Source organism: Canis lupus, chromosome 2 (assembly GCF_003254725.2).
Source record: "Canis lupus dingo isolate Sandy chromosome 2, ASM325472v2, whole genome shotgun sequence".
In the NCBI taxonomy this organism is placed as follows: Eukaryota; Metazoa; Chordata; class Mammalia; order Carnivora; family Canidae; genus Canis; species Canis lupus.
Genome location: NC_064244.1, coordinates 39,663,261 through 39,678,213, shown reverse-complemented (window position 1 = coordinate 39,678,213; position 14,953 = coordinate 39,663,261). Strand labels below are relative to the sequence as shown.

At 42.2% G+C, this 14,953-nt stretch overlaps 1 protein-coding gene across 20 annotated transcripts in view; it reads left to right on the top strand.

Annotated features, from left to right (window-relative positions):
* PPP2R2B (protein phosphatase 2 regulatory subunit Bbeta) overlaps positions 1-14,953 on the top strand; it is a 440,017-nt gene that overhangs the window by 372,651 nt on the left and 52,413 nt on the right. For all 20 annotated transcript variants that reach the window (XM_025447681.3, XM_025447676.3, XM_049102509.1 and 17 more), the window contains one exon: positions 14,240-14,417. In XM_025447681.3, coding sequence (XP_025303466.1) covers positions 14,240-14,417 — 178 coding nt within the window. The remainder of the gene's footprint in view (positions 1-14,239; positions 14,418-14,953) is intronic.

Sequence of the window (14,953 nt, the reverse complement as noted above, 5' to 3'; positions counted from 1 at the left end):
ACTTTTATCAGTAGGAGTTGAAAGACAAAAAACAGTTTTGCGATTAATTTAACCAAACTAATCAGAAATTACACCACTGCCTCTTCCCATCCCATCTCCTTCCCCACCTATAGGCGTTAATTGAAATTTTCCCCTACTGGGATATTTTAAGATGTCTCCTTTTTTCCTGCAGAATTACACAATGTGAAACATCAAGGGAAATAACAGGAAAGGCAGTGAATAGGGAAACATGCTTTGAGAAATAGCAGTGTTGGCAGAAAATGGAAGTGTCTGGGAGAAAAAAAAATAAGATAAAATTGGCAGAATTACAGGCTGCTGCATGGACTGGTAATTAGATAGTGAGTTTATCTTCTGAGGGAAAGATATTTTTCCTGTCTTTTCCATAGAGAGGCCAAAAGAAGTCAAAGACACTAAGAGCATGAAATTGTTCGTCTGCCATTAAAACTATCTTTGATGCATTGGGTTTAAAATACATATATTAATTCCTCAGGCAGTTTTTATGGGTTTTGTGTTGTTCTTACAGCTGGTAATAGAGGATAAGACTTTCATGTATATAAAAGTATTTATATATGTGTGTATACATAAGTATATAAAATATATGTGTGTATATGTATCTACAGGAGTATTTATGTATATAGGGGTGTGTGTATTTTTAATTCCAAACATCTCTGTGAATGAACAGAAACTCTTTGCTGCATATTGTGTAAGTTAATACTGGGTTTCTTTTCTCTATCCTAGATTTAGAGATTGTATCTGATGGATTTCCTTAGAAAGCTGGGTTTCTCAACCTCAGAACTATTGATTTGGGGGCCAGATAATTATTTGTCACTAGGAGCTATCCTTACATCATTGAGCATTTAGCATCATCCTTGGCCTCCTCCTGCTAGTTGCCAGTAGCATAGACCCAATTGTGACAACCAAAAATATCTCCAGATTTGTCAAATGGTAAAATTCCCCTCAATTAAGAAGCACTGATTTAGAGGACACTATGGTCCTGCTTTTTGTTTTTTGTTTGTTTTAAAGATTTATTTATTTATTCATGAGAGACACAGAGGGGGCGGGGGGACAGAGACACAGGCAAAGGGAGAAGCAGGCTCCATGCAGGGAGCCAGAAGGGGACTTGATCCCAGGTCTCCAGGATCAGGCCCTGGGCTGAAGGCGTTGCTAAACCTCTGGGCCACCGGGGCTGCCCTGGTCCTGCTTTTTGGAGGTGAATTTTCACTTCCTTAAAAACAATTTAACTAATTCCCCAATCTAAATTAGAGCACCCCCCCCCTTTTTTTTAATGAAACAGTATTTTTTTCTCTCTCGAGACATTATACATCTCTTTATTGCATCAGTGACACTTGAGGACAGGATTATCTACCTTGAGACCTTAATGTCTTTCTTTTCTTTTAGACTTTAAGTGCCACAACTAATCTGTTTTGTTCAGTCTATACACGTACCACCTAGAGCAGTGATTGGCACTTAATGTTTGTCAAATGAAAGAATATAATTCTCAGATATTTAAGAACCTGAAGCACAAAGCCTGACTTGGTCCAAAGGGGTTTTTCCTCTAAGGCATATTTCAATCTACATGACAAAGCCAGTAAAAGAAATCAGGGCCATATTGAGGCTGTTGAAGGGTGTGATCAGGGAAATCTAAAAATTATATTATTTGGATAGGATTCCCTGGGGGTTTGGCGGGGTGCTCTTGAGTGGCAGTTTCATTCTGGAAACAGCTCTGATATGTCGCTGTAAGCCAGAGCCAACCTATCGCTCTTGCTTTTTAAACTCTATCCACCATTGGTCCATGGAGGAAACAAGTTTTTTGACCAGGGTGAGACTTAATGCTTCATTAAGTCTCTTAAAGAACATGCCCCAGGACCAGGAAAGATGCGCCTGTGGAAAATAAACGGCAGTGCTGACAGCACAAGAGACCTTCAAATGCTTCTTTTCATGTTTTTAAAAAATGGAATTAAGATGCATATTTTTTAAAATGAAAAATGACTGGCATTCTTCCCACTGAAAATGGGAAGTAATTTAATTTGTTAGTGGTTTATTTTATTTGACAGTCTTTGTACATACTCGATTTGGTTTGTTACACTGAATTACCCTTTAATAATGGGTACACGTAATGCCAGACTCTGCCCCCCAGGTTGGTTTGATAATTGGATGAACGACCATATTGTTCCAAGGTTTTCATGACAATGTGGACAGAAGCTATTTGGAAAACTCCTAACCAGAAAAGCCTTCAGCTGTTTTGGATTTTTTTTTTTTCTTATGAAGTTAATTGCTACCCAGTGAATAATCATCCCACTAGCTACTTTTCCTGAGCCATGCTGAATTCTCTAATCATGACTGAATTCCCTAGAAGGGATGCCTAAACCCCAGAGCCAATAGAAAAAGTCCTAAAATCTTCCCTCAGCAGTCTCAGAAAGGACCATATTTTTACAATTGCAAGTTAATGGTAAGAATTCTAATAGTAGCAAACATAGAAGTAAGACTGCCAAGTTCAAGGGCAGCTTCACAACTTAATAGCTGTATAACCTTGAATAAGCATTATGATTTCTGTTGTTTTAGAATCCACGTCTGGAAAGTGGGAACAATACTAGCACCTACCTCTTAAGGTCATTGTGTAGGTTCAGTAGCATGGTATGCATAAAGTGCTCAGCACAATCCTGGCCAAAGTAGGTTCTCCATAAGTGTTTCTTCCTTATTAGATGGTATGCATCAGGCCCTGTGCTAAGTTTTCTCAAAAAAGCTACTGAGAGTTGCTATCTCTAACATTTTAGAAGGCACCAGGGCCCCAGGACCATGTGGCTAGTAAATGGCTCACCCAGGATTCAAGCCCAGTGCTTTTTGTTTTTTATTTATTCATTTATTCGAGAGAGGCAGAGACACAGGCAGAGGGAAAAGCAGGCTCCCCACAGGGAGCCCAATGTGGGACTCGATCCCAGGTCTCCAGGGTCACAGCCTGGGCCGAAGGGAGGCGCCAAACCGCTGGGCCACCCGGGCAACCCTCAAGCCCAGTTCTACTTCAGAAATTCTCTTATACCATACAACTTCAGATTTTGTGTTTGTGTACCCCAGTTTGAAAACCTGTGTACATTTCTGAGGTACACAGGTTTATAAGTAGACTAAGTATTTTCCATCATAATGGTATATAATTATTGAAGATGATTACAGGAGTATTTCGAACATAGGTGGTTTAATTTAAAATTATATCACCTTTTTAATGCATCCACTAGAATTTAAATACCATCTTAACTGGATACCCACTACTATCCATTAAAAGAATACATGAGCAAATTCTTTAAAAGTCAGAACTTTACATTGCTTTTCTTCTTGAAACATGTATTTTCACTTCCCCCAAATAAATGTTAAAAGCCTTTTTAAAAAAATCATTTCTGAAATAAAAAAAAAATCATTTCTGTAGCAAGAATAGGTCCCACCCAATGAATGTATGACTGTAACGGTTTAAAATTCTATTGTGAATATAATTGTTTCTAAAATTAATAGAATACAGTTGACCTGAATGACATAGACATATAATTCTGACAAATAATAATTAAATATAAAATGTAAAACTTTATTAGAAATTCATACCATCTTGAGCTATGGCTGGTGACATTTGTGGGACACTGATTAAAGGCATTATCCAGTTATCTCTCCGAGAAGTGTTTATAGTTCACCACAATAAGATTGAAGATGGGTGAATGTATTTCTTCTGTGTTTTTCTATTTGCAAAGAGAAGGAGACTTAGGCTGTGGGTATCTCCTGAGATGATTTGGTTTCAGAAAGGAAAATATGTGTAAGTTAGATATGGGGAAATGGTTGCCTTTTTTTTTTTTTAAGGAGAGGGATGCAGGTCAAGGGAGAGAAAATTCCAAGCAGGCTCCACATCCAGCACAGAGCCCAATGTGGGATCTAAACTCAAAACTCTTGAGATCACGACCTGAGCAATAATCAAAAATCAGATGCTTAATGGGCTGAGGCACCCAGGTGCTCCAAGAGGGTTGCTCTTAATTTTTTTAAGACTTTATTTATTTATTCATGAGAGACACTCAGAGAGAGAGAGGCAGAGACACGGGCAGAGGGAGATGCAGGCTCCATGCAAGAAGCCTAATGTGGACGATCCCGGGACTCCAGGATCATGCCCTGGGCCGAAGGCAGGCACTAAACTGCTGAGCCACTCAGGGATCCCCGAGGGTTGCTTTTAAAACTCCATGTAGTTGTTGGGAAGCCATCCCATACTCCTGTTTGAAGAGAGCTGCTCTGCCACAAATCTATGATCCTTGGAACAAGGAGCCTTACCCAATGGCTCTCCATTTTTAAGATGACCTACTCACTCTTCCTTGACACTGAAGTCTTGAGTTCTTCTTAACTTTGGCTTTGTCCTAAGCTTATAGTAATTGTCATTGGAGGGCCATGAAGGATTTTTCTTGAAGAAAGCCCAGAGAGAAGCATGGTGGCCAACTTGAAGTTAGGTTGGGATCTGTAACTCCTAGATTCTCCACCTGCCTAACCACTTACTGATTCTAGATGGGATAGGATACTCACCCCAATTCTCCACTCAGCCTTACACCTGTGGTCCCAAGCACCAGGGTCATGGTTTCCTTTCACCAAGGAGGAGGTAGACAGCTCTCATCTGTTTATTTTCTGTGTCAAACAGCAGCCATGATTTCAGCTTCCCCAAAGGGCTTGTTAGGAACAAAAAGAAAAGGTAGGAGAGTTCATATAATATCTGCCTCCAGTAAGATTCCTGAAGATCCTCTGTGTGGTAACTGCCTAGCATGTAATAAATGCTCAATGCATGGTTATTGAAGGCTTTATTTGGGGCCAGTATGTGGTCATAACATTACCATAAGTACTTCCTAAGTGATGACATGGAGACCACCTAACCCATGACTCTAATGTATCCTATCAGTCCCAATATCAAATAATCTGAACTATTGGGAGTGGTGGGGAGCATCTGTTGAACATTGAGAAAAAGATATGGAGCAAGCATGGATTTAAATTGATAGCATTTTTTTCCAAAAAAAAAAAAAAACCCATAATGCCAATTATGTTAACTGTTCTTGACAACCAAGGGTATTCAAATGTTTGTCTGCCGAACTCAAACATATTTAAGCCACTGTTATCGATCAGCTAAAATCCATTCACATCCTTCTACACCTGACCATCTCTCTCTTCCTTCTGCATGACTCCATCTTCTCTCTGCTCTTTTTACCTCCTATCACACCATCTCTTCTCTCTGAGCCTTGCCTTGAGTCTGTCAACTTGCTGGGGCACTGGAGGTTGCCATGGTAAACACAGCTGTTGTTTTTTCTCTGTGAAGAGTCAGTGCATGAAGGCACTTGAGTCCTCACCTCTAGCCTCTCCCTGCTGTGCATTTTCACAGATGTCATTTCAAGTGGGGGCCTCAGGGGCTTCAGGATTCTGCACAGCTTTCCTTGTGTATCTCTGAAGGGGGGCTTTGTGACCCGCAGACACCTGCTTAGGTGCTGTGGAAGATTGTGAAGAATCGCCTGTGTGGTCACCAAATAAGCCAAATGACAGCAACATTCATTTTGTTAGTAAATGGGTTCTGGGAACTGAAAGATGATCTTGTATTTTCCAAGAGGAGAGGCAGGGAAGATAATGAGAAAGTAGCCAAGGCAAGAAGACTGAAGGAGGGGTGGGGAGAGACAGAAGGAGTGGTGAGAGGGCGAGTGAGCAAGGAGTTCCTGAGCAGGAAGGGGGTGTGTATTGGATAGCTACCTGCGCCTCCCTGAATCTTCCTTACCCCTCACAGTCACATCTGTGATCCAGCACTAACTACTGATCTGACATCTGCTGCAATTGCTCGCTTCCAAACTCCTCTCTGGCCACAAAGATTCCTTCCTGTTCCTCCTATATCATAACCTCAAGTTCCAGTGTCATGCTCCAACCTCAGGTGCTCAAACTTTTGTACCTGTTCTTCCCTCTGCTACGAATACTCTTCCCCAGACGGCCATAAGGCTCCCTCCCTCACTGCATTCAGATCTCCACTCAAAAGTCATGCTGTAAGAGAGGCCTTCCAAAAACATCCCACCTCAAGTTGCACCCTATCCACTGTCTACCACCTTACCCATCCAGGCTTTCTCCATGTCTAATACAGATGAGGGACTTAAGTATTTGTTGAGCCAATAGTTAAGTCACGGATACCCTCCTTCAGAAACATGTGGAGTCACATACTTACACACCTGTTTTTGTTCTCTCCTGCCTAAGCCTTTGCATGTGCTGGTCCCTCTGATTAAAGCATGATCCCTTCTCCTCCCACACCCTACTCTGCCTGATGGAGTCCTACAAACCCTTTGCACCCTGTCTGGTTTCATCACTCAACCCTCCCCTTTCGAGGTCTCCCTTGACCTCCCCAGGTAGACACAGAACCCATTCAACTAGAACAGCCTGGACAGTACCTACTGACCTTCATCACGGCACAGATCCCCTGCATTGGCATGTCTCTTTATTATCTATGTCCCACACACCCCTCTGTGCTCTTCCAGAGCCCAGAATAGAGCTCAGCGGAGGGCTTAGACTCCAGAGTCAAGAGAACCAGGCATGCGTACCAGCTGTGTGACTTTATACAAATTACTTAACCTCTGGCCTCAGTTGCCTCACTTGTGCAATAGGGATCATAATATCTACCAAACTAAATCATGGGATACTGATGATTATCAGTACTGATGAGAATTCCCTGATGTGTTGCTGAAATAATACATCATACTAAAACATACTAAGGCCCACAGCAAATATTCTCAAGCCCACAGCAAATATCATTCTCAATGGGGAAGCACTGGGAGCCTTTCCCCTAAGATCAGGAACAAGACAGGGATGTCCACTCTCACCACTGCTATTCAACATAGTACTGGAAGTCCTAGCCTAAGCAATCAGACAACAAAAAGACATTAAAGGCATTCAAATTGGCAAAGAAGAAGTCAAACTCTCCCTCTTCGCCGATGACATGATACTCTACATAGAAAGCCCAAAAGTCTCCACCCCAAGATTGCTAGAACTCATACAGCAATTTGGTAGCGTGGCAGGATACAAAATCAATGCCCAGAAATCAGTGGCATTTCTATACACTAACAATGAGACTGAAGAAAGAGAAATTAAGGAGTCAATCCCATTTACAATTGCACCCAAAAGCATAAGATACCTAGGAATAAACCTAACCAAAGAGGTAAAGGATCTATACCCTAAAAACTATAGAACACTTCTGAAAGAAATTGAGGAAGACACAAAGAGATGGAAAAATATTCCATGCTCATGGACTGGCAGAATTAATATTGTGAAAATGTCAATGTTACCGAGGGCAATTTACACGTTTAATGCAATCCCTATCAAAATACCATGGACTTTCTTCAGAGAGTTAGAACAAATTATTTTAAGATTCATGTAGAATCAGAAAAGACCCTGAATAGCCAGGGGAATTTTAAAAAAGAAAGCCATATCTGGGGGCATCACAATGCCAGATTTCAGGCTGTACTACAAAGCTGTGGTCATCAAGACAGTGTGTACTGGCACAAAAACAGACACAGAGATCAATGGAACAGAATAGAGAACCCAGAAGTGGACCCTGAACTTTATGGTCAACTAATATTCGATAAAGGAGGAAAGACTATCCACTGGAAGAAAGACAGTCTCTTCAATAAATGGTGCTGGGAAAATTGGACATCCACATGCAGAAGAATGAAACTAGACCACTCTCTTTCACCATACACAAAGATAAACTCAAAATGGATGAAAGATCTAAATGTGAGACAAGATTCCATCAAAATCCTAGAGGAGAACACAGGCAACACCCTTTTTGAACTCAGCCACAGTAACTTCTTGCAAGATACATCCACGAAGGCAAAAGAAACAAAAGCAAAAATGAACTATTAGGACTTCATCAAGATAGAAGCTCTTGCACAGCAAAGGATACAGTCAACAAAACTAAAAGACAACCTACAGAATGGGAGGAGATATTTGCAAATGACGTATCAGATAAAGGGCTAGTTTCCAAGATCTATAAAGAACTTATTAAACTCAACACCAAAGAAACCAACAATCCAATCATGAAATGGGCAAAAGACATGAACAGAAATCTCACAGAGGAAGACATTAGACATGGCCAACATGCACATGAGAAAATGCTCTGCATCACTTGCCATCAGGGAAATACAAATCAAAACCACAATGAGATACCACCTCATACCAGTGAGAATGGGGAAAATTAACAAGGCAGGAAACCACAAATGTTGGAGAGGATGCGGAGAAAAGGGAACCCTCTTACACTGTTGGTGGGAATGTGAACTGGTGCAGCCACTCTGGAAAACTGTGTGGAGGTTCCTCAAAGAGTTAAAAATAGACCTGCCCTACAACCCAGCAATTGCACTGTTGGGGATTTACCCCAAAGATACAGATGCAATGAAACGCCAGGACACCTGCACCCCAATGTTTCTAGCAGCAATGTCCACAATAGCCAAACTGTGGAAGGAGCCTCGGTGTCCATCGAAAGATGAATGGATAAAGAAGATGTGGTTTATGTATACAATGGAATATTACTCAGCCATTAGAAATGACAAATACCCACCATCTGCTTCAACAGTGGTTGGAATTGGAGGGTATTATGCTGAGTGAAGTAAGTCAATCGGAGAAGGACAAACATTGTATGTTCTCATTCATTTGGGGAATATAAATAATAGTGAAAGGGAATATAAGGGAAGGGAGAAGTGTGTGGGAAATATCAGAAAGGGAGACAGAACATAAAGACTCCTAACTCTGGGAAACGAACTAGGGGTGGTGGAAGGGGAGGAGGGCGGGGGGTGGGGGTGAATGGGTGACGGGCACTGAGGGGGGCACTTGATGGGATGAGCACTGGGTGTTATTCTGTATGTTGGTAAATTGAACACCAATAAAAAATAAATTTATTATTTAAAAAAATAGAGTGAAAATTAAAGAAAAAGAAAAAATAAATAAAACATACTAAGCCATCAGCTGAGTAAGAGGATAGTGAGTGGAGAGTACACTATTTGAGATATGGTGGGCATGACATGGAAGCTTCTCTCAAGGATCCCTCTCTCAAGGGATGATAATTGAACAGAGACCTCAGTGATGAGAGGGAGGCAGCTATGTGGTTCTTGGGGCTCTTTGCATCCCACTAGTATTACAGACAGGAGCTATCTCTGTAGGCTTTACAGCTGGTTAGACTCTGAGACTCTCTTGGGAGATGGGACCTTATTGGGCTGATTTTCTAATACAGTGTTGGGTGTCTTGGCCAACTGGGCTAATGCGTTCCTCCTTTAGAATCAGGCTCAGGGAGATGAGGTGAAATGGAATCCAGATGCAGAAGGAATTGGAGGTACTGAGAGAGGGATGTGAGGGAAATCCAACAGTGCACCACAGACCCACCTGAGCCCTCTGAGGGCCAAGGATGCTCTTCTCATTGAAAGTACAATCCAGCACTCACCATGTCTCAGAGTTGATTTTAGCCTCGTCCCCTACCTGCTGACATGGCTCAGAAAGGAGGCTTTGAACTATAAGCTAAAGGTCCTGGCTTAATCCTGGGTTTTGTCCAGTTCTGGTTCTGACATTTGGCAAAAGGAAGGCTCTGGTTCTATGGAGAATGGTTCAGGCACATGGTATGGGGAGCAGAGGAAGCTCTGGGATGGGAGGTAGAGACCTGGAGTGTACCTGGGTAACCATGGCTAAGGCACCTCTGTGGGTCTTGATTTTGTCATCTGCATATTGTAGGTATTGCCTGGGTCAGTAGTTTTCAAATTCTCCTTAATCACAGAAATATTAATTTAAGCAAGATATGATTGAGAATACAAACACGTACTATCAAGAGTGATGGAGAAGGTAAAACCTAGACAGCCACAGCCGCTCATTAAATTCCCCTCCACATAAAAAAATAATAATAATAATAAATAAATAAATAAATTCCCCTCCACATCACACACATGCACACACAGGATGGTCTTTGAAAAAGACTCTAAGCACCCTTCTAAGATTCTTTATTCTGTGACCCAGTGTCACATCTACATACCAGAGTCTTTCCAAAGTAATAAGCTAAACTGTTTGCAGTAATGGAGACTTGATGGTTTTTGACCTGCAAAAATGGCAATTTCATATTTCCCTCTAATAGTTTCATCTGCAACAGTATGCTCACTCGGGAACCAAACTGCCTAGGTTCCACTCCTCAGCTTACTCTCTGTGTGACATTGAACAGAATACTTCACCTCCCTGAACCTCCGCTGTAAAATGGGCAAACCGAAGAACCTTCCCCAGGCCTGTGCCCAGAGAAGGCAGAGGGCTGCAGAGCCCTGGTACTTGGGGCAGGGGATCTCTGACAGTGTGACTGGCACACAGCATGGAAGCCCTCCTTGAATATTGTATAGAGAAAGCCCTAATGAGGGCCTGTGGGCCCAACTTGAAGCATTGTGTCCTACTCTTCTCCCTGTCTAGCCCTGAAGACAGTATGTAGCCAGAGCAAATAACACACAGAGTCCCAATAGGGCTTCCTGGCCAGTCATGCTGTCCAGATTGAATCTCCTTCTTCCTTTCTGGGAAGGGCATCACTAGGCAGTGGACAGGCCTTGACCTGGGCAAGAGAATGGTGCTGGAATACCATGGATGACATTCATCCTTCCGCCTTATCTGGGTAACGCATTAGTGGCTCCCTCCCCAGACACCTCCATGGAGCCTTCCCCATTAAGTGGTACATCATGGAATATGTCAGACTGAATTAGCAGGCAGGCCCGTCACGTTAAGCTGATGCTCTGGGCTGGCAGTTCCCACTTTGTAATGCCTCTTGATCCTGGCTGTCACGCTCCCTCCCTGTCACCACAGCCATGGGAAGCCTCTGCAGACAACGCGCAGTAAGGAAGGATGTTCAGGGAAGGGTTTAGGAGAAGCCACAGGAAGTCCTTGCAGATTGCATTTCTTCTGTGGCACTGGGAAGCCTGTTTTGAGTTCTGCTACCTCGGGGTAGGTGCAGAGGAAGCACAGATAGCCCTCATAAGCTCCAGGTGGGGTGTTCCTTTATGACAGACTATAAAAGCGTGGCATGTGTTGTTGAAAGCACACAGCATAGTCACCCTGATTCAAATACCAGGAACACCTACAACACCTAATTGAGGATTCTAGAGGCAGCCTAAGTACAAAACTCGATGACTACCACTACAGTTGTCATCAGTAATACTGTCGATGCCATAAATACTTCTGCCAGCTTATTCATGTGACATATGGAGCATTTATCACTTCCCGCCATGTATGATATAAGAGTGTAGTGTGAGACAGTGGAAGGAGCACAGCTTTACAGTCAGGTAGGCTCTGGTATTAAAATCCGACGATGCCTCATAACTCCTACGGCCTCCTATTGCTGGGCAACCCTAGGCAGTGACTTCGCCTCTCTGAGCCTGACCTTTGTCTCTGTAAAAGTACTTACACTCATACCTATTTCACAGAGCTGTTGAAAGAATTAGCAGAGGTAATAAATACTTTATACTAGCAGAAGTATAAAGAATGACCCAGAGTAGTAAATGCCTAAGAAATATTTGTGGGGAGAGTTCCCAAAAGCAGAGTAATATTTTTTTATCCATTACAAAGCCTTGACTCAGATGTACTCTTTGTTGGTGTTTGATGGTATCACCTTTCTTTCCAAATTTTTGCTTCATTTAGCCTCTTATTCTCCACTGTATATCAGGAATGATCTCAAAACTTTAATCGTATCACAATCATTGGAGATCTTTTTATTTCTGCCCATTTCCTTAACAATAATGGCAAAAATCTTTGGGGGGGGGCTTGCCTCTGACCTACCCTGTTACTTTGGCTCTTACCATGGTTTCCATCACTTTCTCTGTTTCACCCACATTGACCTATCAGCCCTTCATTCTTGGCCCTACCCCCACTCTAGGACCTTTGCACATGCTATTTTCTCCAACTGGAACATTCTTCCCTCCCCAAATAAACCAGCAGTAGTATTTATGGCATCGACAGTATTACTGATGACAACTCTAGTGGTAGTCATCGAGTTTTGTACTTAGGCTGCCTCTAGAAGCCTCAATTAGGTGTTGTAGGTGTTCCTGGTATTTGAATCAGGGTGACTATGCTGTGTGTTTTCAACAACACATGCCACGCTTTTGTAGTCTGTCATTAAGGAACATCCCACCTGGAGCTTATGAGGGCTATCTGTGCTTCCTCTGCACCCACCCTGAGGTAGCAGAGCTCAAAACAGGTTTCCCAGTGCCAACAGGACTTCCTGTGGCTTCTCCTGGACCAGCAAACCTCTCTCATCCCTTGCAGTCATCCATCCCATACTTTCTCAGCAATGGCTCCCTGGGCCTCCCTGATCATGTTAAATCCCCCCTTTGCATGATATCCTCTCCTTTGCGGCACTTACTGTATTTTATTATGATATGACTTCGTGTCTACCTCCTCCATCTAGACCAGCTGGATGAAGGCAGGAACTGTCTGGTTTTGCTCACTACTTGTATCCCCCAGGATCTTGCAGTCAAATGCTCAACCACTGCCCCAGGACCTTGTATAGAGCCCAATAAAAGTTTCTGAAAGGGTGAGAAGAAGGGTGAACCAAATGGCATATTATCTCCACAGATCCCAACCCCCCTTCCTGATAACTTTCAGATAGTATCCTGAGAACCCAGAAGGGACAGGTTAACCACCCATGGTTACACAGCCGTTAGGTTTGTCGTGAATCTGTGATGAGAACCCAGGTCTTCCAGTTCTTGCCATCCCCGAGCTTATGCTCTAAAACCATTATCCATAATTGGAGTGGAAGTCTCACAAAGACTTTCCTTCCCCTCCCTTTCCTGGTGTTCAGAGGATACCTGGTTCTTCCTATATCCACATTGAAAGCCACCTCTGCCTTCCAGGATATATAGCACCACAGCTACATAGGACTCTGATTCCCTGAATTATTTATTCAATTTTAAAACTCTCTCAAAAGTGTGAGGGACCTAAGCTCCTTCAAGACCAAACTGGGAGAATTCTGTTTTGTAAAAGGTTATACTGTTGAAGTGAGTACACTTCACAGAATGTAACCTTTGCTTCTGTCCTCTTCCCCTCACCCCCTGGGTTGAAACAAATCCAGAAATTAAAGTCTTCATTGACCACCTGGAAGCAAATCAGTCAGCAAATCTGCTCAGTTGCAAAAGATGACTTTTTTGAAAGGGAAATAGCTGTTGGTTAAGGACCACATCTGGTGTTTTGTGTTTGTGTTTGTTTTGTTTTGCTTTTAGTCTATCCCCTGTCAGGCATTGGTGTTCTTTCTCACTTTCTCAGGAGCCAGTTGGCCCAGGTGTAGTCAGAAGTGCCCTTGAATTCAAAGAGGGAGTCAGAAGAGTGATGAATCTTTGTTCATATTTGGCAGGAAGAGCTTCATGTGTGGGAATCGATTTAACGGCCTGATTCTTTGACCCACAGGAAAGAAAACATTTGCTCGAATATTCTTATTTACTCATTCAACAAATAATCACTGAGTACACCTTATATATCAGTAAGATGACCACATACTTTATTGTCCAGACTAGGACAGTTTTGTTGTGAAAGTAGGTATTTTGTAGTTGGTACACAAAGACAACAGGTATAAACCAAGATTTTTCCAGGTAAAACAGGATGTCAATGAGTGCTGTCTATATTAATGGCTAAATTTGGGCTATTAGAATCTTGGGTGGTTATATATTTTCCCAAAATCCCCGTAAAGATTGAAGAAAAAGCCAGGATGGCGTCTAGACCTCCTAAGCCCTGAAGTATAAATTTAGATCAAAGTTGAACTACATATTTCTAAAATTTGCCCACAACTTCCTTTTTAAACTATACTTCATGTTGAAAACAAACAAGCAAGCAGCTTGGAACAACAGCTCAGAAAGCTAATGACCACACAGTAGATTCTAAGTTCAGTTCCCCCAGGATGAGGCCACCTAGAGGGGCCAGGAAGAAAGCTTAGAATCTATAAAAGATGAAATTGCCCATGAGGGCTAAGTGATGGTGACAGCTTTTGAGAAAGAAGTAAACCTGAAAGGAGTAGAAGGAAAAAAAATAAAACTAAAAGGGAGAGAGGAAACAGGAACATGTGATTTATCAGTCTTCTGATAGTTTTCAGGCTTCTCTAAATTCAAGTTTTTGAATGTGATTATGATTTTGTGTGTGATGATAAAAGACATCAACATGCATACTTTTTCCCTCATGAAGAGCTTTGATTCTGAAGTGATTTGTTTCTCTTCCATCCCAGGTGCCTGTCCTGAGACCCATGGACTTGATGGTGGAGGCCACCCCGCGAAGAGTATTTGCCAACGCACACACATATCACATCAACTCTATATCAGTCAACAGCGACTATGAAACCTATATGTCAGCTGATGACCTGAGGATTAACCTATGGAACTTTGAAATAACCAATCAAAGTTTTAGTATCCTTTACTGGGGGCCAATAACCAGTTGATTTGAATCATAAGTATTCAGGTGTGAGCAGGCTTGGGGGGAAGTAGAAGAGAAAGAAGCAATCACAACCACAACTCCTAGAACTTGTGGTGAACTGTTCCCTTGTAAACTATGTTGGCATCCATCCTTCATCCTAACAAACTTAGAGAAGTATTGACTTACTGAAGTAGTAGTCCAGGACTACCTCTGGGTTGGAACTCTGCATCAGTTCGTTTACACAAAGTCATTTGCGTGTCATGAATTAAAGTCAGTTGCAACTTTATCCACTATGATATAAGACCCCAGAATTCAGTTAGGGTTCCTTCCTCTTGTGAAAGGATTTATAAATGGTCTGTATGGGCAGCATGGACCACAGGTACACATGAGAGGGTTTTCATTCTGTCAACATAGTGAAAATAATACTGGCTGCCATTTATTGAATTCTAAGCACCACCATACATAGAACCTCATTTTGAGAAGTGCACATATCATAATTTTACAGCCTGATGGCTTTCCACAGGGCACA